A 22,103-nucleotide genomic window follows, 5' to 3' on the forward strand; every position below is an offset into this window, starting at 1 on the left:
TATCCCCTATCCAAAGGATAAGGGATAAGATGTCTGATCACCGGGGTCCCGCTGCAGCATCCTGCTATCATTACTGCACAGAGTGCACTCGCTCTGTGCGTAATGACCGGTGATACAGGGGCCGGAGCATCGTGATGTCATGGCTCCGCCCCCTCGTGATATAACGGCCCGCCCCCTTAATGCAAGTCTATGGGAGGGGGCATGATGGCTGCCACATCCCCTCCGATAGACTTGTTTTGAGGGGGCGGAGCCGTGACGTAACGATGCTCCGGCCCCTGTATTGCCGGTCATTACGCACAGAGCGAGTGTGCTCTGTGCAGTAATGAAAGCGGGGTGCTGCAGCGGAGATCCCGGGGGTCCCCAGCAGCAGGACCCCGGCGATCTGACATCTTATCCCCTATCCTTTGGATAGGGGATAAGATGCTAGGGCCGGAGTACTCCTTTAAGGGTAACGTTTCTAAACGTTAAAAGTAACAGCTTCTAATCTGCAGTTACAAATCCTGCTCATCAAATCTGCACAGGATCCTGTATGTGTGAACGTACCCTAAGGGTACGTTCACACATACGGGATCCTGTGCAGATTTGATGCGCAGGATTTGTAACTGCAGATTAGAAGCTGTGCTCAGTCATTTAGTTTACATTGAGATCTGCAGCAGAAAATCCTGCGCATCAAATCTGCGTACGTGTGAACATACCCTAAAATTGACTTTTTGATATGAGGAAGAACTCTCTATATGTAAACATAGTAACAAAGAAAGGAAACCTTTGCAGTCTAATAAGGATCAAAAGGATCACGTGTTAAAGTCTTCTGCGCATGGGTGAATAAAACACCTTTGTTACTTTTTGGACCTAATAAGAGTTCTAAGGTTTCCTCCTTTTTTCTGTGTTTTATAGACCCTTGATCCAGATCCAGACCCTTACGGCTGACACCATAAACCTGATTTTCTAGACTTATTTAATAATAAATAGTATAATGTATAAATACTACCAACATTTCTGTAAAAAGGTCACATGTAAAAAGGTTACTTTATAAGGTGTGGCCATTACTGCTGTCCCTGTTGAGAACTGAACAGTGGTGTTCCCTCTCTTGGCTATCTAAGCCTTTAGTAGTATATTGGGGACAATACATGGAGCAAGAGACCCTTGAAAAAATAAAAGGCACCAAAATCCATGGAGTAGCAGCTTCACGTGGATCATAATGGCGCAAGTTTTTTTAAAGAGGCCACAGGTGCTCTTTAGAGTAACCAACACTAGATGTTTTACCATTTGATCGGTTTTAGTGGTGTTTGGGGTCAATCTTTATGTTTTCTAAGTTTTTGTTTTATTTTTTTGCCAGTTGCCAATCCTGTTAAAAAAATTAGACTATAATTCTGTCATATGACCGTCTTTGTCATGTAAAATAAAAATACATTTGGCCCATGTTGATTGTTTTACTAATTGCTCTGAAATCTGATTTCCATATGTGTTCCATGTTTTGACAAAGCTCCTTAACTTTAGTATCTATGTTCTCCTAAAGACCCCTATGTCCTTCTCCCGAGCCCTCTGCCCACCACACCCCTCTGTTGCATTTCCCCAGACCCCTATGTCCCCCAAGACTGCTCAGCCCCCCTCCTCCAAACCTTTCTGGCCTTCTCTTCCAGACCCCTTGTTGATCGATGGTAACATTGGTCTCTGGGTACGGACCCCTCTGTCCTTCACATAGTGACCCCTATGCAGCCAGACCCCTCTGTCCTTCTCCTAGAGACCCCCAAGACCCATCTGTCCTCCTCCTCCAGATTTTCTATGTCCCCCCAGACTCCTCTGCCCCCCCCCCCCCCCCCCAAGCCACACCTTGAGGCACAACGGGCATAGCTCTTCTGCTCATGCTTGGAGCTGAGCAGCCGGGGCAGGGACACGTTCGTGATGTCAGGGGTGTTCCTGTACGCAGTACATCTATTATCTGATTTTTCCAAGTGGTTTAACAATATCCATTTTGGGAGTAGCAACAAATTTTGTGCCTGTGAAGTGAAGAACTTTTAAGCAAAGTTCTGATTGAACTCGGGTTCTACAGGTTTGGCATGCTTTCTAAAGGTCAGACCTTCTCCATCCAAGTGTCTTCTTCACACATTGCTGTCAAGAACCTTCTGCCTCTAGGTGATGGTGAAGCTTTACCAGGACATAACATAAATGCTGAGAAGATAGAAAAACATGTCATTTTTTACAAACAAGTTTGTACTCTGTGAGAAACATTGTAAAAACCTCCTAGTCCACTAAGGGCCCCACTACTTCTAATATGGTCCAAATACACTACATTGGAAGAAATCCTACATTTGCCCCTGGAGTAACAAATCCCTGTAGATTAAATATATATGCCAGGAAATTCAGCATAATAAAAAAGGATGACAAGACATAATAAATGAAGAACAACATTACTGGACCAGTCGTCATAAGCTATGCCTCTAATATAATACGAAATCATTTGAGAAGATTTGAGAATACAAAATAAACAATGAAGATTATTTACCAAAAAAAAAGTCTCTGAGAAAATGTACAAAATATATAGAAGCTGGTACATTATCAAGAGACTATCCTGAGACAGAAAGATGTACATGATCGTATTTTTGTGCCTCACAACCTGGAATTAACATGGATTGTTTGAGGATTTAGATAATTTACTTTACAGAACATACCCACAACTTTGAAGATGTTTTTATTTATTTATTTATTGTGAAGCAAACCAACAAATAGGACAAAATAACAGAAAAAGTAAATGTGCATAACTATTCACCCCCCTAAAGTCAATACTTTGTAGATCCACCTTTTGCAGTTCCAAGTCACTTTGGATAAGTCTCTATGAACTTGGCACATCTTACCACTGGGATTTTTGCCCATTCCATTTTGCTCCAGCTTCTTCACGTTGAATGGTTTGCGCTTGTGAACAGCAATCTTTAAAGAGGTATTCCGCTGCTCAGCATTTGGAACAAACTGTTCCGAACGCTGGAGCCGACGCCAGGAGCTCGTGACATCATAATCCAGCCCCCTCATGATGTCACACCCCGCCCCCTCAATGCAAGTCTATGGGAGGGGGTGTGACGGATGTCACACCCCCTCCTATAGACTTGCATTGAGGGGGTGGGACGTGATGTCATGAGGGGGCGAGGCTATTATGTCACAAGCTCCCGTCGCTGGCTCCAGCATTCGGAACAGTTTGTTCCAAATGCCTAGCAGCAGAGTACCCCTTTAAGTCTGACCACAAATTTTCCATTGGATTGAGATCTGGGCTTTGACTAAGCCAATCCAACCCATTTACATGTTTCCCCTTAAACCACTCAAGTGTTGCTTTAGCAGTGTGTTTGGGGTCATTGTCGTGCTGGAAGGTGAACCTCTATCCCAGCCTTAAATCATGCACAGAGTAGTACAGGTTTTGCTCAAGAATATCCCTGTATTTAGCACCATCCATCTTTCCCTTACTCTGACCAGCTTCCCAGTCCCGGCTACTGAAAAACATCTTCACAGCATGATGCTGCCACCACCATGTTTCACTGTGGGGATGATGTTCATTGGGTGATGTGATGTGTTGGGTTTGCGCCAGACAGAGCGTTTTCTTTGATGGGTGAAAAGTTCAATTTTAGTCTCACCAGACCAGAACACCTTCCTCCATACATTTTGGGAGTCTCCCACATGCCTTTTCGCAAACTCACAATGTGCCTTTTTGTTTTTAGCTGAGAGTAAAGCCTTTCTTCTGACCACTCTGCCATAAAGCCCAACTCTATGGAGCGTACGGCTTATTGTCGTCCTATGTACAGATACTCCAGTCTCTTCTGTGGAACTCTGCAGCTCCTCCAGGGTTACCTTAGGTCTCTGTGCTGCCTCTCTGATTAATGCCCTCCTTGCCTGGTCTGTTAGTTTTGGTGAGGGGTCATCTCTTGGCGGGTTTGCTATTGTGCCAAGTTCTTTCCATTTGGTTATGATAGATTGATGGTGCTCCTGGGGATCATCAAAGATTTGGATATTTTTTTTTATAACCTAACCCTGATTTGTTCTTCTCAATAACATTGTCCCTTACTTGTTTGGAGAGTTCCTTGGTCTTCATGGCAGTGTTTGTTTACTGATGCCTCTTGCTTAGGTGTTGCAGCCTCTGGGCCCTTTCAAAAAAGGTGTGTATATGTAATGACAGATCATGTGACCCTTAGATTACACACAGCTGGACATCATTTCACTAATTATGTGACTTCTGAAGGTAATTGGTTGCACCAGAGCATTTTATGGGCTTCCTAACAAAGGGGGTGAATACATACGCACATGCCAATTTTCTGTTTTCTATTTCTAAACATTAGTTTTATTTATATTTTTTTTCTCATTTCACTTCACCAACTTAGACTATTGTGTTCTGATCCATCACATAAAATTCAGATTAACAAAACATTGAACTTAAAGGGGTACTCCGGTCCTAATACATCTTATAAGATGTCTGATCGTGGGGGTCCCGCCTCTGGGGACCCCGGTGATCTGTCATTCCGCACCCACCTTTGTGAGCTCTCGGCAGCGCTGGAGGCTCCGAGTGTGAAGCGTGACGACCACAAGGTCGGAGTATCGTGATGTCACGACTCCGCCCCATGTGACATCATGCCCCGCCCCCTCAATGCAAGTCAATGGGAGGGGTCGTAACGATCAGACATCTTATCCCCTATCCTTTGGATAGGGGATAAGATGTATTAGGGCCAGAGTACCCCTTTAAGGCTGTAATGTACCAAAAGACAAAAAAAATTAAGGAGGGTGAATACTTTTGCAAGGCACTGTATATATGGGATTTATTTTTCCCCATATTTTATGACTGCATCAGCTCAGAAATGACAGCAATGACCCATTTCTAATCTGACCATGATGGGCCCTCATATTAGCCTCCTTGGCCAGTAAGAAGGGCCAAGAGCATTCACATATCCTATTACTGTTAAAAAAAATTCATTTCTGGTCTCTGATTGGAAGATCGGGGGCCCCTGCATAAAAATGGATACAGATCAATATAGTGATAACAGAGATGATGACACTCCTCATTACATTCCTGAAGGCAGATATTTTTTGTGGCTTAGTGATAATTTATACAGGTATTTGGATTGCACCAGGTATATGGTGGCTCCTACCAAAATAGAGAACAAACAGAAGGAGATGAGACTAGAACTTTCCCCACTTACTTGTAGAACATTAAAGTGGTGTAAAGAAAAAGATAAATTCCCCCCTTGGTGTGTAGCTGTGTGTGAGGCTATGTTCAATTTCTGGGCCATTTTGTCAGCTATAACATGGCTGTTTTATTGGTGGAAAAAAAAATGGCTCAAGAATGGTCATATTTTTTTACTATTGAGTTCTACTGAATGGGATTAACAAGGTGCTTTTCTTTTCTGTGCAATGTCACAATCAAAAACTTTTGACAAGGTGCTGGTCTCTCCTGGGTGTGATGTCACAGAATATAATTGCTGTCCAGATGCAGATAAATTCGGATTATTTCCTAGAGATGAACACTACAAAATACAAGACTGGTCACACATATGTGGTGCACCACGGGGTGTGAAGGTGAGGTGTATGGGGCAGATGTTATAGCCCAGGGGCAGATGGTATTAACCCCTTAATGTTTGTGACGCCAGGGTGTGGTTTTCCCGATAACCTCACAAACGGTAACCCTAGGTTAGGCAGGGTAATAATAGTCCAAGACCAGGTTAGGGTTAACGGTAGCTTTACTGAGGTAGACAAATGGTAATAGTCTTTACAGCTAGGCCAGGATCCCAGAGATGTGACCAGTAACACAGAGGGGACCTTGCAGCATGCTGGGACTTGCAGTATTTGGACAGACTTCAACTTAGCCACGCTGACTATAATAGACTTAACTTGACTATAGGTAGTGACAGCAGACATAGATGACTTGACTTACTGACATGTGGCTGTAGATTAGGCTTGAGGCCTCCGGGTGTGCTGGACACTGGCTCTGAGACATCTGGACTGAACTTGACCTCAGGATCTAAGCGAGAGAGAGATTGTAATGGCTGCCCCTCTTATAAAGGGGGGCTGAACAAGAAGCCCATCGGTCAAGATGTAGGTCACCTGGTTAGCTGGTGCTCCCTGGGTAACAAACATGTGACAGCAACATCATGTGACTAACTCAAAGGTCCTGTCATACATATTATAGGCCCCAAAAATGAATCACTATGTTTCCTAGCATAATAGCATGATGTCAGCCATTATGTTGTATGTTCTAAATAGACCACAGTGTATTCTAAAGTTCTTCTATTCAAGTGCCAGTCTGGGAGTAGAATACTTGTTGTCTCTTTAGATATTTACGGCTGTTAAGATAAGACAGATAAGGGGGCTAGTTACATTCTCTAGACATTCACATATCTGTGTTAGAGAATCATCCATTGTATTATTATCTTTCCCATAAATTTGATAGTGTTGAAAATGTCTAGTTGAATTTATGTCTGGAGAAACCATGTTTTGACTTATACATGTCAAAAATAATCCCGGAATTTTTAATTATAGCTCCATACGTCAAGTGTCCAATGTGGGTTTAAGACCAGTCATTGACAGTTAACCCTTAATGTTAATGATGCTAATTGCTTATGCAATAGCACACCTTAGCGTATGGGTAGTTGACATTACAGGAAAGGCATTATGGGTGATATGCTCAATGCATTCTGGGAATTATAGTGATGTCATAGTCATTACCACAAATACACGCCCAACCTACTTCATTGGGGAATTCCAATTTAGGGAGGTGTGTCTAACTAATTAAAAAGTCTGGTAAACAAGATGTTAGGGGTTGACGAAAACACACAAAGACACAGGAAAGAGGTCCAACAAGGTGGAAAAGCCATGTGAGATCAAAGCAAGACGGACTGGTCACACAGTACCAGACCAATGGCTGTCCATGACGATGAGATGGGCCGTTCAGTGTTCCTAAGAGCCGAAGTGAGGTTCTTACATAGACTTGGTAAGAGACCCAAAAATGGTATTCCATTTAATTAAGACCAATTTGGATAATGTAGATGGAATTATACCATTTAGATTGGCAAATAAATTAATAAAATAAAATAAATAATTATCTCCATATTGAGATTATAGTTTAAGGATATTGTGAGACTTCATTCTAACTGCAGAAGAATCAAGACTCATAATCTATCAATGCATTAAATAATTGCTTATACATATTGATAGAATTCCTACAAACTAAGTGTTATAAGTATATTTCCCCCACAGGAAACTTGTTTCAAGCTCTTCCTCCTAAAATATAGTCTAACAAGATCATAAAACTCTGCTAAATGTCTTAATGTCTTACCAAGATCATGTATAGAAAAGTAATCCAGAATGGGGTGGAAGTATACCATAGTTCTTCCATGTTTATATTCTTAGATGGATTTGCCCATTCATGGAGTCATGTGATTTGTAGTTGGTTAAAAAGGATCTGGGAGTGTATTTAGCATTCCATATTGATACCTCTATGATTAGATATTGCCCATCTTGATATCATAAGGTTTCCTCTGAACACAGTGATATGTAACCTTTTTCTTATATGATATTCCTAATCTAGTAGCTTTTATTTTATTGTAACAAGTTACTTACTACTCACATGTATTGTTCTACTATATGTAGTTAATTAGCAAGCTTATAATGTTTACTAATATATCTAATTGATTTTAATTTGCATATATCATTGTGTTTGTTACGCATTTATGTTAATAACCTTATAACCAATAAATCTGCATACTTTTATAATACCTGTGTATTATTGTATATTGCAATACTACATCCTTAAGCGTTAATGTCATCCCGTCATAAAAAGAACTTGTTGATATCTGAGGAAATAGTCGGACTTAGATGTGATTTGTCTTGATTAGCTTTGTCTACAATTCACCAGGTCATAATTGAGTTATTACCACACGACAGTACTTAAAGGTCCTTTGTATCTAATATACAGATAACACAATGGGGAAGACACTGTAGGTGAGCCCCTAGGACACCGAGGGACTCAACCTGACAGGGCCTAAGTACTGTACAGGACTTTATCCTGTACTGGGACATCACACATATAAGTAGTAAAACAACTTATTCAGGCACAAATGCCACATCTTGGCACATATGCTGGGCAGTGTTTTGAGTTGAAAATTGGCCAACATATGGCACAAATGAAAATAGCACAAATTAATGTGTCCCAAATGAAAATAGTCCACAAATATGGCTAGACTTTTTTTTTCTAAAGCTGCTTTTTGAGCCTTAAGATTATAACAAAAAAAATGGTATGTGATCATAGCCTCTGGGTTTAATGGTAGAAGCTAGTAACAAATCGTAATAGAGCCAAGCCATTGTCATACCGATACATGAAATCCAGGCTACTCCGAGCAGGATCTCCTGTGCCCTCCCTGATTTATCTTACAGGCTTCAGGTCAGATCATAACCTTATACTGGGCAATAGACACACTGAAACCTGGAATAGAAGGAAAGAAATGAGAACATCTAGTGACCAGTAATAGACAAGCAGATCCATAAGAACCACCAGTCACTCTTCACTATGCACCAGTGGTTATAACTTACCCTGAAGGAGGGTGTCAGGCAAAATGAGTGTCAGACAAAACAGCACAGGCATGAGGTAAGGGGATCCTAGTTCACTGTAGATAAGAGAAAAGAGACAGCAGGGAATAGGCGCAGGAGTTGGAGATAAACAATGTCACCTTAACACAACATTGAGATGACATTCAGCCCTCTGAGTGTTATAGATGTAGAATAATGATTAAATAAGAGGATTCTGTGAACATGATGATAACACTTCATAGAGTTCATCTACTTGTTATGTTCTGTATTGAATCACTTTTATTATGACATTTTCCTGCTGTATGATAAAATGACTGCGCTAAGTATACAATATCTTTCACCATAAAGTTAGGGCCTTATAAGCTGTAACGATTTAACTCTGTGAGATGGGATTTCTTCAAATTGACTAAGAATCTGTGGTTTTGCAAAAAGTATACAGTCAAATAGATGTGTTAAACCAGTAGATCGTGAGATGGCACTTTGAGCCACCAATCCTCCAGATACAGCACTATAAACACTCTCTGTAGATGGACAGAACAATAGTCTTCTGTAAAGACTCTGGGTGGAGAGCATAACCCAAATGGTAGACAGCAAAACTGAAGGTGACAATTTCCTATATATAGGTGTCATTGGAATGTGCAGGTAGGGATCTATTAAATGTAAGGTCGCCATATAGTCTTCATCATTCAGCATTGGGAACACTGATCTTATTGTTTCCCTTTTTGAAATAAAACACTAGAATGTGTTTTCGATGACAAGTCTCAATTTGTAACCAGGTTGGACCACAAAAAGATTCTTAAATAGAGTCCAGGACTCTGGGACCCATTCAACTGCCCCCGGAAATCTTGTACAAGAGCATGAATTTAGGGATCTTGAGTGTTGTTTAGAAAATATCTTTCTGGCGGTTCCTCTATGAATTCCAGGGAGAAGCCGTTTTTAATCATAGAGAGCACCACCGGTCATCTGTAGTAGCCTCTTATTCTGGAAAAAATGCCTTAATCTTCCTCCAATTTTGCACCTTCCACTGCTTCATCTAGAGTGCTCTGCATATTGAATTAGCGATCACCAAATTCTTTGATGACAGCCGTAACGGAATTTTCTGTAATATTTCCTCTCTTGACACCCCATACTCAACGTCTCTTGTTATCTGGCTTAGACAAACCGTTAAAAGGGTTTTTGTTAGACCCTCCTGCTTTTATTTTGTTCAGAATGAACTGGGTAAAAAACCATTTTACGTAAAGAATCCAAGGTAGAATTTTGCTTCAGACTTTATTTAAATTATCCATCCCAGGATATAACAAAAACTTTGTGATTGTTTTCAGCACACTGCCTTGTTTTTAGACCAGTCTCTGTCCTCTCAGACTGCCCAGTTTAATGACGTTGGTGCTCTAAGGCTATGTTTTTGCAATGCAGCTCACATTCCTCATAGAAAAGCAAACTGCAGATTTTTAACAGTTTAGTGGAATTCCAGCGGAATTTGGGCTGACTGTCTGTGCTTTCAAAACACAGATTTTGGTAGAATTCAGAGTCTTATTAACTTCAATGAGGTTCTGAACATAATTCTGCAAAACTAAAACATGTTTTATAATTTTGCAGAATCCGCAATGCAGATTCCGCAAATTTCGCTGTGTGAATGAGACAATGGAATACCCATTGAAGTTGATGTGCAGTAAATTTTGCAGAATCTCTGAGCAGAATTTTCCAGTGGAATTCTGCACGAAAATTCTGCCATATGAACAAAGTCTAATACTCATAGTGTGTCCATAAATTCAATTTAAACAGCTGTTTTTCAGAAGTTTATTGTTTCTCCCACACCACAATGTCTTCCCACCCTACAATCGCAGTTCCCCTTGGGCTCTGTTCACATGGCAAAAATGCACACATGGCTATTCCGCTCAAATTCCATTCTGCAAAGCTTGCTGCGGAATTTTAGCAATTTTGAAGAATTTTAGCAGAATTTCGACGGAAAATTGTGCTCAAAACTAGCCAAAATTCAGCCAAAATTCAATGGGATTCCACCCAGAATTTTGCAAAATTTAAAGACATGCTTAATATTTTTTATGGGGTGTGAGATGCAGATGGAATAACCCTAGGGGCAGATGGCATTAACCCCTTGTATTTGTGATGCCAGGGCGTGGTTTATCCTCATTACCACCTGAAGGTATACCGCTGGATCCTGGGCTAGGCGCGGGGGCAATAATGACTCAACGCCAAGTTATGGACAACGGTAGCTTTACTGAGTGACAGATGGTACAGTCTATGCAGTGTAGCCGGGCCCACAGAGGTGACCAGTGACTTCAGAGACCTTAAGGGCTTGCTGGGACTTGCAGTGGTTTTGTACAATTTAGTGCAGGCCACGTTGACTTGACAATAAATGACAGTGACTGACTTGACTTGACTGAAGACAGACTAAGCTGTAACTTTAGCTTACTTGTAGACTTGTAGCCTGCGGCTGCAGACTTGACTTGAGGCTCCTATGACTCCAGACTCTTAGGCTCGACTGCACCTCAGCAAAGACTCGGGAACTAAGAGAGAGAAGAGACTCCTCCCAGGGCTTTTATGGGGGAGACTCTGGCGGGGTCCCATTGGTCACCCTTAAGTCACCTGGTCACTGATACCTCCTGGGTAACAAATCACATGACAACTCACATGACAACTGGTGATCACATGTTAACCTTTCTTAAAGATACAACATTCTTATATACATAACATAGGGGATAATATACAATTACAGTAGAACAAATGCAGGGGGGCCCAGGGGACACTGCAGGGAGGCTGCCTGACAGGGGTGCAAGGGTACGGGGTCACCACATTTCCATTTTCCTGATGTTAAAAAAATATATAATTCTATATGAAATCTACAGTTACAGATTTGGCTGTGGATCTTTTCCAAATTCGAAACACTTCTTTGCTACTGTAAAACACGGCAGCTTTTCCACAAGCAAATCCACAGCATATCTGCCCCATGTAAACAGTCCTACATAATTGGTTGTGTTTCCTATCTGTATGCCTGCCATATGCAAGTAAACAAGGAACAATAAATGGAAGCATCGCACCTGGGGCCTACACCCTTGATTCCAAATACTGAGCCCCAATTCTCAAGGCTGGGTAACAATTACTATGCAACTGTAGGGTCTTTGCTTGCTTATGTAGTAATAAAGACTGTATAGTGCCTAGTACAGTGTGGCACCAGGATGCCAAAAGTCAAGTACACAAATGTGTGAAATGCCACTGCTGCTTGGTAAAGAAGAATGGGAAAACTAAGCAGCTACTAGGGACATATTTTTCAGATGAAATTAAAAGATTGCATCCCCCTGTATGCATGGACTAGCCATTAGGCACATGTGGGCCTGTGCTTAGGGCCGCAGTGTTGAGGAGGGCAACACTTAAAGGGGTACTCCACTGGCCACATTTAGCTCTGAATGATGTTTTCGCTCTCCGGGGATTGGCCATGCCCCTCATGATGTCATGACCTTGCCCCCTCAATGCAAGTCAATGGGAGGGGGCATGATGGCCGCCACGCCCACTCCCATAGACTTGCATTGAGGGGGCATGGCCATGACAGCACGAGGGCGTGGCTGACCCCCGCAGCGTGAAAACAGCATTCGGAACATTTAGTTCCGAATGCTGGCCAGTGGAGTACCCCTTTAAATTCTTTTTTTTATATAGCTGCTGCTGCCATGCTGTGGCCTAGAGAAAAAAATCTATTCCCTCCATTTGAGTGTATCCACATAGGTCAGAACTGCTGAGAAATTTACCTGAAGATTTGCAGCAACAGCTGCTCATTCTGTGGTGGAGTTTTGATGGATTTCTCCACATTCTGCATATAGGGGTGAGATCCACAGTGAATCTGCAACAAAAATCTCCTTGTTACACATGTGGTTTTTGCTGTGTATTTGTACCAGATCTGCATGAAAAAATTCTGATGCATGTCGAATCATCCTAGTGGGGTGTATTCAGTCTGAGAGCCTAGGGCTGCACAAGTTGTAACTAGAGCCCTGACCATGAGTGTTAACAAAACCCTGCAGAATTACAAATGAGGGTATTCTTCCTCAAGCGCTATATATGGGATAGTCAATACCTTTGTGGGCTGCTTCTTTCCGTAAGTTTGCATAGAAAGAGGGGACTGCTAATGCTTGTAGAAGTGGGTGGTCACCTGTAATCAGGTATGATGATACTAAAAGTGCTGATCTGAGAGAAAACTGTAAGATGGGCAATAGGGAGTAATTCCCCTTAAAGGAGATCTGTAGTGCAATATGACTTATCCCCTATCCGAAGGATAAATTATAGATCGCAGTGGGTCCAAGCACTGGGGCCCCCCCGGGATCTCCTGGATGGGGCTGCAGCAGTATGCTGGAAAGGGGGCGTTCCATCCCTGCATGATGCGCTGGCCGACACGCCCCCTCCACATACCCCATAGAGATACATGGAGGGGGCGTGTCTGCCGTGACTTTCTGCTGGGGGCGAAACTTCACTTCCTGCAGACTGCCACGGCCCTGTCCAGGAGATCCCGGGGGCCCAAGCGCTCGGACCCCCCGCGATCTATAACTTATAAATTATTCTGCACTGGAATACTCCTTTAATAACATGCCTCTTATCGGAGACTATTGAGCTTGAATTAACAACTGCAAGGCTAAATCTGGCATTGCCAACTTGTGTTATTAGGGCATTGAATACGGCAGGCCAAAGGCAACTGATTGACTGCGGACATGCAGTTCTTATGCGAATGAGTGCATGTAAATGGTCTTTCCTCGGACTTTGATCAAAAGCAATATTTAGGTTGGGAGGATACCCCAGAATAGATGGTTTCTCTTGATGGATTCTGGAAAGATGCTGTGTATAACAGAAGTTGGCAACTGAGCGAGCTTCAGATGTCAGCGGGAGGCAGCAAGTACATTCCATCTGCTCATCACAGTTCACAACCAAACATAACTCTCTGATAACATAGTGCGGAATGAATGGTTGGCAACAAGAGTAGTCTGAACATCTGGGTAACACATCATCATCAAGACTTGAGAATTTCAGTGTAGACGTACAAAATCTTTGACGTATAATTCAATTTGGTTTACACTCTGTTCGTCTCAGATATGGGAATGCATAACAAAGATCAGCACGCAGGATTCATGGAAAATGGTGACCTTCTTCTTTAACTTTTAGTTTTTCTCAAACATTTTTCAGCTGTTATATTAAAGAATCTGTCATTTAACTATAAAGCTGCAGTTTAAAGATGATGCATCATAAAGAAATCCTCCAACCCAATTCAGTTCTTCTAAAACCTGATTAAAGGGGTACTCCAGGGGGCAGGGTCCAGCCGCTGAGACCCCCTGCTATCTCCAGGCCGGAACTCCGGTGTTCTGTTCTGGCGGCCGTGGTCGGGACTTCATGCCACACCCCCTCCATTCATGTAGATGGGGTGTGGCGCCATGACCACAGCCGTCCAAGGCCGGCATTCAGATTATAAATATTCAGAACAGGATCGCAGGGGGTCCCAGTGGCCGGACTCCTCCACGATCAGACATCTTATCCCCTATCCTTTGGTTAAGGAATAAGATGTCTAGGGGCAAAGTACCCTTTTAATATAGCAGTGAGAGACACACTTAAACAGATCCCAACAAATAGTCATGTACTGTATATTAGTGACGTAAAGAGGTCTGTCAGGTTTCTATCAGGCTTATAGAACAGTGTTCAGCATTAGCTATTCCTGCCAACAAAAATACTGAAACCCCTAAAAAAGGGAATAATGCAGATGTGAACAGAGCCATGGAGTAATGAGAAGTCTTCGTACTCTCAAGTTCCATTACCTATTCTCCAAACTTACTTAAGAATACTTGGGACATATTGGTTGCTAGAAATAATCTGCATAAGAACCTAACTCCGTTGTAAGGTGGCGTATCCCAAGCAACCAGTCTGTCCTAAATGACAACAGCTAAACTTAAAGGTTAGACTGGTTCTGTGATGACAAGAAAAGAAGTGAAAATCCCTAACAGTAGTAAAGCCATGCTATTTGCCCTCTCTTTCTGTGTTAATAGTCATGTTTTGTCAAATAAATTTAAGATAAAAAAAAAAAAACGTATTTTTAAGCTTCTTCATAATGCCTTTGGTCTTTACTGCATTGTCATAACTTTTGGAGCAAGAGGTCAATCCAAACATCATCCATAGTAGTCTGAAATCCATATTATAAATAGAGAATATATGTGATGATCAATTCTTATTTTTGAGCTTCTTGGCATTAAAAGATCTTGAAACCCTTAAGGAGGGTGAGAGTGGGCGCCTTGCGTTTGCTCATTGCTCTAGAAGACTTCACGGTGACAAGTTTGGCTTGAGCCACAGAGGGAATCTCCTTGTAGCCCAGAGGGGACAAAGTGCTGAGTGAAGGCATTCCATGTCGGCTGGAGGGTGAAGTGGAGGACATTGGAGGCAACCCAAGTAGGGCCCTCTCCTCAGTGATGTAGAGCGGTGGTCTTAAAGATGCACATCTTTCTGCTTCTCTCCTCACTTCCTGTATGGCATCATGAAACACTTGCTGAACCAACCGAAAATCCAGACAAGCAGAGACTTCACGGAACAGGCAGCCATGACGGGAAGCCAGAGCTGAGCCATCAGCGATACTGACCTGCCTGACAGAGGACAAACAAATACTGCTTAGTGCTGAACTGTGATATCACAAAGTGCATTAAATAAGGAATGTGACCAGTAAATCCACCTTTCCCCATCTGCCAACACACATAATCCACAGGCTCTCTTAAATTCTTCATTTTAAGAAAATAATGTCATTCTTGTCTGAAATCCAGTTATTTGACAGATTGTGAATACTGTATATCATGAATACAAGACAGTGTAATCCCATCCTCCCACCATGAATTCTTGACTATTTGGTAAAGAAATGTTCCATTATAACCAAGATGCATTAACACTCTGAAACAAACCCTATGACAATTTTATTTTTCATGACTAGTAGAGGGGCTGTACAGAATCTTTTCCATAAAACAGCACCACGTCTGTCACAGGTTTGATGTGGTACTGCTTAGCTACATTTATTTTAATAAAGCATGGACACAAACCATGGACAGATTTGGGTCTATGTCTTGAGGAAAGCTGCCATGTTTTTCTAATCATGTACATGAGTTCTTTATACTATGATTAAAGGCATTGTCTAGTGCTAAAATATTTTTTAAAAGGGCTGAGAGTGGCTTGAAAAATGTGATTCTCACAACCAAATCTCCATAATCTCCAGGTGCCATTTCAATGGTGCCAGCTCTTTACTGATCTGTATTTCCTGGTCCCCAAGCGGGCATTTCCTGTATAGCAAGACACGACCAAGAAGCACTCATAAGCAGGAACAGGCACTGTCAGAATAGCAGGGAGGTTGGACTGGTGTGTACCCATTTTTTAAGCCAGCCAGTGGCCTTTTAAATTATTTTTCAAGTGCTGGATAATCATTTAACTCTTAACGTGTACGCCCTTCAACTGGGGGGGGGGGGCTGATCAGGACCACTGCAGCCACTGTGGGTTCCAGATGAGCTGAGGGTCCCTTCCTGCCTCCATGCTATCTGATTGGCGCTCCAACTATGCAGCCAGCCTGTACAAGTAGAACGCCGATAACACTGATCAATGCTGTGGCATAGCATAGCATTGTTCAGTGTTTTCATTCAAAATATTGCAGGTAATAGTCCCATATGGGAACTAAAATATAGCGAAAAAGTAGTAAATATGAATATGACCCTCCTCTTAATAAAGGGAACCAATCATAAGATTTTACTATATATAACGCGTGGCAACAAAAATAATAGATTTTTGTTTGGCCATACTTTTTGTGTTCAGTGAGTAATGTCATTACAAATTACAATTGGAGGTGCAAAAGCAAGCCCTCATATGGGTCTGTAGGTGGGAAATTTAAAGAGTTATGGCAATTACAAATGAAAAATCGCTGTGTCCCTAAGGGTTTAATCCAATAAGTACCCCTGTAGGACAATAGAGTTCTGCTTTCCCTCCATGAACAACTGGTGATCTGTAAAGGAAAAGTCACCGTCACTGTAAAGTGTGAGGCCATATCTGGTCTTTCACATTACCAGACAAAAAATGCTTTTTATATGTGGAAATCAGCTACTAATGTTAATATATGCAATGATAGTGGGTATAACAGATATAGCACATATTAATACCTGCACTTAAGTATAAGCAAAGCATTTCCGAAGAAGAGAGTAGAAGAAGGACAGATGACCTAGCTGGACAGGGGGAGGCAGAGGAAAAAGAGTAAGCATTATACAATCATGTAATAAGAATAAACTACAAAAGATCACATGCAACTTATAAAAATGCAAATATATCGAAAAATGGCAGGAGACATGTCTGTAGGGTGACCATGGACATAGAGTGTTCAGTGGTATACTTAGCACAAGAAGTAAAGCGTAACTGGACAGGCATAATGTTATTACTAGCAGTAGTGATGGTGGCAGAAGTAGTGGTAGTCGTAGTAGTAATCACTAGTTTAGCTTTTCTAGTCATTTCTCAATTTCCTGTCTAGATGACCACTATCTGAAATCATACAGTTTATTTTCTAAGCCTGAAAAACTTTTAAATAAGCCCAACATGTTTAAAAAACTGGCTGATCACCTGTTTTTTTTTTTTTTTGGGGGGGGGGGGGGGGGGGGTTTGGCACACATTGCAAAGATTCTGTTTACTGAAAGGCTGTTCACCAACACTAAAACCAATATACTGTTATAGTGCTGGTGAACAGAATTAAAATGAGTCAACTTTAATTGGTCAAATACTTTAATTGGTCAAATATTAAAGAGTTATGTCCCTTTATTCTTCTATTGCGCAGCTGGGTGTAATGGAGAAGGGGAACCGACTCGCCGCGATCCCCTGTCTCCTGAATATTCCTCGCTCTGCCCGCCCCTCTCATGAATATGCAAAAGTATTCACTCACATGTCGCTAGGAGGTAAGAGCCTGCAGTTCTAGCAACATTAGAGTAAATACTTTTGCATTTGTATGAGAGAGTGGGGGGCAGAGCACGGAATATTTAGGAGACATGGGACTGGGGAGTGTCCTTCTCCATTACACACAGCTGCGCAATAGCAATAGGATAATAAAGGGACATAACTCTGGCAATATTTGACAAGTGACCCCTCATTTTAATGCTGTTCACCCACACTATAACCCAGTATATTGAGTCTACTGCTGGTAAACAGCCTGCCAGTTTCCCTTTAACCCTTTTATTCCTTATAAAATAAATTATGGAGGAACTTTGCATTGTGCTGATCTTGGTATTCCTTCTAGAAACGTATGATATCTTTTGACTGCTAGTTTTGTCAATGAGGCATGTCAGAGTGGGTATGGACACACCCTACTGACAAGAGTAATGGTACGTAACAGTTGTCAATGTATTCAAACATTTTTCAGGAGGAATAACAGAGGAAAGCACAAATAAAAGTTCAGACTTACTAAAATCTTTTATTTTCAGTCAGTAGGTAGCAAAGGAATATATCCAGATATATGGAAAGATCAGATTTACTTACTGAAATCCTTTCTTTCAATAAGTCCATAGTGTTACGCCGAGCGCTCCGGGTCCCCGTTCCTCCCCGGAGCGCTCGCCTCATCCTCGTTACTGCAGCGCCCCGGTCAGATCCACTGACCGGGTGCGCTGCGATACTGCCTCCAGCCGGGATGCGATTCGCGATGCGGGTGGCGCCCGCTCGCGATGCGCACCCCGGCTCCCGTACCTGACTCGCTCTCCGTCGGTCCTGTCCCGGCGCGCGCGGCCCCGCTCCCTAGGGCGCGCGCGCGCCGGGTCTCTGCGATTTAAAGGGCCACTGCGCCGCTGATTGGCGCAGTGGTTCTAATTAGTGTGTTCACCTGTGCACTCCATATATATACCTCACTTCCCCTGCACTCCCTGGCCGGATCTTGTTGCCCTTGTGCCTAGTGAAAGCGTTCCCTTGTATGTTCTTAGCCTGTGTTCCAGACCTCCTGCCGTTGCCCCTGACTACGATCCTTGCTGCCTGCCCCGACCTTCTGCTACGTCCGACCTTGCTTCTGTCTACTCCCTTGTACCGCGCCTATCTTCAGCAGTCAGAGAGGTTGAGCCGTTGCTAGTGGATACGACCTGGTCACTACCGCCGCAGCAAGACCATCCCGCTTTGCGGCGGGCTCTGGTGAATACCAGTAGTGACTTAGAACCGATCCACTAGCACGGTCCACGCCTATCCCTCTCTGGCACAGAGGATACACCTCCTGCCAGCCGGCATCGTGACAGTAGATCCGGCCATGGATTCCGCTGAGGTGCCGCTGTCAAGTCTTGCCGACATTTCCACGATGATCACCCAACGAAATCACCAGCTGGCATACTTGACCACCGTGACACAGCAACTGAAGTCACAGATACAGCAGCTGCTGTCACAGACACAGCAGCTGCAACTGGAACAACCATCTCCTCCGCCGGCTCCTGCAACTCCTCCCCAGCGTCCGTCCGCTCCTAACCCCTGCTTGTCCCTGCCGGACAAATTTGATGGGGACTCTAGACTCTGCCGTGGTCTCCTTTCTGGAAAGGCCTTGTCTTGGGCCACACCGCTCTGGGACCGCAATGATCCTGCCACAGCCACAGTCCAGTCCTTCTTCGCTGAGGTCCGTGGTGTCTTCGAGGAGCCTGCCCGAGCTTCTTCTGCCGAGACTGCCCTGCTGAACCTGGCCCAGGGTGTTTCTTCCGTTGGCGAGTACGCCATTCAGTTCCGTGCTCTTGCTTCCGAGTTGTCCTGGAATAGTGAGGTCCTCTGCGCGACCTTTAAAAAAGGCCTATCCAGCAACATTAAAGATGTTCTGGCCGCACGAGAAACTCTTGCTAACCTACATGAACTCATTCATCTTGCCACTCGCATTGACATGCGTTCTTCCGGATGGCGTCTGGAGCTCCGCCTGGATATGGACTTTGTTCGCACGTGGCGTTTTTTCCCCCCGGCTCCTCTCTCCTCTGGTCCTCTGCAATCCGTTCCTGTGCCTCCCGCCGTGGAGGCTATGCAAGTTGACCGGTCTCGCTTGACACCTCAAGAGAGGACACGACGCCGCATGGAGAATCTTTGCCTGTACTATGCCGGTACCGAACACTTCCTGAAGGATTGTCCTATCCGTCCTCCCCGCCTGGAAAGACGTACGCTGACTCCGCACAAAGGTGACACAGTTCTTGATGTCAACTCTGCTTCTCCACGCCTTACTGTGCCTGTGCGGATATCTGCCTCTACCTTCTCCTTCTCTACTATGGCCTTCTTGGATTCCGGATCTGCAGGAAATTTTTTTTTGGCCTCTCTTATCAACAGGCTCAACGTCCCTGTGACCAGTCTCGCCAGACCCCTCTACATCAATTGTGTTAACAATGAAAGATTGGACTGTGCCGTGCGTTACCGCACGGAACCCCTCCTAATGTGCATCGGACCTCATCACGAAAAAATTGAGTTTTTGGTCCTCAGGTTCTTTGGCCCCAAGAAGAGGGGGAGACCCAAGGGGGGGGGGTACTGTTACGCCGAGCGCTCCGGGTCCCCGTTCCTCCCCGGAGCGCTCGCCTCATCCTCGTTACTGCAGCGCCCCGGTCAGATCCACTGACCGGGTGCGCTGCGATACTGCCTCCAGCCGGGATGCGATTCGCGATGCGGGTGGCGCCCGCTCGCGATGCGCACCCCGGCTCCCGTACCTGACTCGCTCTCCGTCGGTCCTGTCCCGGCGCGCGCGGCCCCGCTCCCTAGGGCGCGCGCGCGCCGGGTCTCTGCGATTTAAAGGGCCACTGCGCCGCTGATTGGCGCAGTGGTTCTAATTAGTGTGTTCACCTGTGCACTCCATATATATACCTCACTTCCCCTGCACTCCCTGGCCGGATCTTGTTGCCCTTGTGCCTAGTGAAAGCGTTCCCTTGTATGTTCTTAGCCTGTGTTCCAGACCTCCTGCCGTTGCCCCTGACTACGATCCTTGCTGCCTGCCCCGACCTTCTGCTACGTCCGACCTTGCTTCTGTCTACTCCCTTGTACCGCGCCTATCTTCAGCAGTCAGAGAGGTTGAGCCGTTGCTAGTGGATACGACCTGGTCACTACCGCCGCAGCAAGACCATCCCGCTTTGCGGCGGGCTCTGGTGAATACCAGTAGTGACTTAGAACCGATCCACTAGCACGGTCCACGCCTATCCCTCTCTGGCACAGAGGATCCACCTCCTGCCAGCCGGCATCGTGACACATAGGCAGCGAAGTGTGTCCCTCCCAAAATAAAAAAAAGTTATATTGCTACATATAATCACAGTCTTGAGTAGATTTTACTGGGTATTTATGTACTTACAGGAGTGATTTGGTCTTAATTGGTTAATTAGTTAATTATCATTAATGTATTTTTGTTTCTTCTGCCTTCATCATTAATGTATTTTTGTTTCTTCTGCCTGGTAAGAAGAGATAAATAGTTAAAGGAGTACTGTGGCCAAAATTAACTTTGGATAGGGGATAAGTAGCTGATCTTAGAAATAAATGGAGTTCATGCCGTCTGGAGGTAGACAACACTGGCTTCTGACTGAGCGGGATGTGGTGCCGTTCAGGAGATTGCGGGGGGGCCCCAGCGGTCAGATAGGGGATAATTTAATTTTGGCCACAGTACTCCTTTAACTCATATGTTCTGTGCTGCCGTAGGATGATATGGAAAGAAAAAATGCTCCTGAATTGTTATCTTATTGGCAATACAAGTGTTTACTAAAACACAAAGGTCAGAGACAAGTTCCTTTTTGGACAAATGTATTCCCAACAGTTTGTGCTGCAGGCATACTGTATTAGCAATATATATATAATATAATATATAACATGGGTTATACCTATATCGTTCCATGTCCAGCTTGTTCCCTAATAACAGAACTGGGCTCTCATGTACTGCTCCCTTGTTATACTGAGAGATGATCTCCAAATATTGGCAGCAAGATTCAAAACTCTTCCTGTTATCAATGCTGTATACCACCAGAAAGGCATTAGCCCAGTGTAAGTACCGCTCGGGATTCACTGGCCCATCCTACAATTAAAAGGAAAAAAATGGTCAAATAATTCAAATTTTATGGAAGGAAATGCATTTTAGATTATTCAACTATGGATACAGCAAAAAGCAAATAATCAAGTAACATTGTTACTAAAAAACAACAGGCTGTATATCATGTCTGTATATATGTAAACATACACACGAGACACTGTGGTGGCCAGCACAGCTGTACCTGCTGCTACCCTGAACCTAAATCAGTGGCAGTAGTGTAATGAGGTTTGCCGGATAGTAAGCTATGTGTCTAAAGAGCTGAAGGCCTATAACACTGTGTTTCTACATTGTATACTGTATGCACATTATTGTGTTTCTCTGGTAAGACATGCATACACTGAGTTTTCTGCAGAGTATAAGGGATTAAAGGGGTACTCCGGCGGAAATTTTTTTTTTCCAAAGCAACTGGTACCAGAAAGTTAAAAGATTTGTAAATGACTTATATTTAAAAAAAATCTTAATCCTTCCAGTACTTATTAGCTGCTGTATACTACAGAGGAAGTTGAAATGT

At 43.6% G+C, this 22,103-nt stretch overlaps 1 protein-coding gene across 3 annotated transcripts in view; it reads right to left on the minus strand.

The window, feature by feature from the left end:
* Positions 1 to 12,124: 12,124 nt before the first annotated feature.
* Positions 12,125 to 22,103, minus strand: part of RASL12 (RAS like family 12) — a 101,113-nt gene continuing 91,134 nt past the window's right edge. For all 3 annotated transcript variants that reach the window (XM_056571748.1, XM_056571747.1, XM_056571749.1), the window contains 2 exons: positions 21,387 to 21,577; positions 12,125 to 15,170 (listed from right to left, as the gene is read on the minus strand). In XM_056571748.1, the coding sequence (XP_056427723.1) occupies positions 14,783 to 15,170; positions 21,387 to 21,577 (579 nt within the window). In that variant the 3' untranslated portion in view covers positions 12,125 to 14,782. The remainder of the gene's footprint in view (positions 15,171 to 21,386; positions 21,578 to 22,103) is intronic.

This window comes from Hyla sarda, chromosome 4 (assembly GCF_029499605.1).
Source record: "Hyla sarda isolate aHylSar1 chromosome 4, aHylSar1.hap1, whole genome shotgun sequence".
Taxonomy (NCBI): domain Eukaryota; kingdom Metazoa; phylum Chordata; class Amphibia; order Anura; family Hylidae; genus Hyla; species Hyla sarda.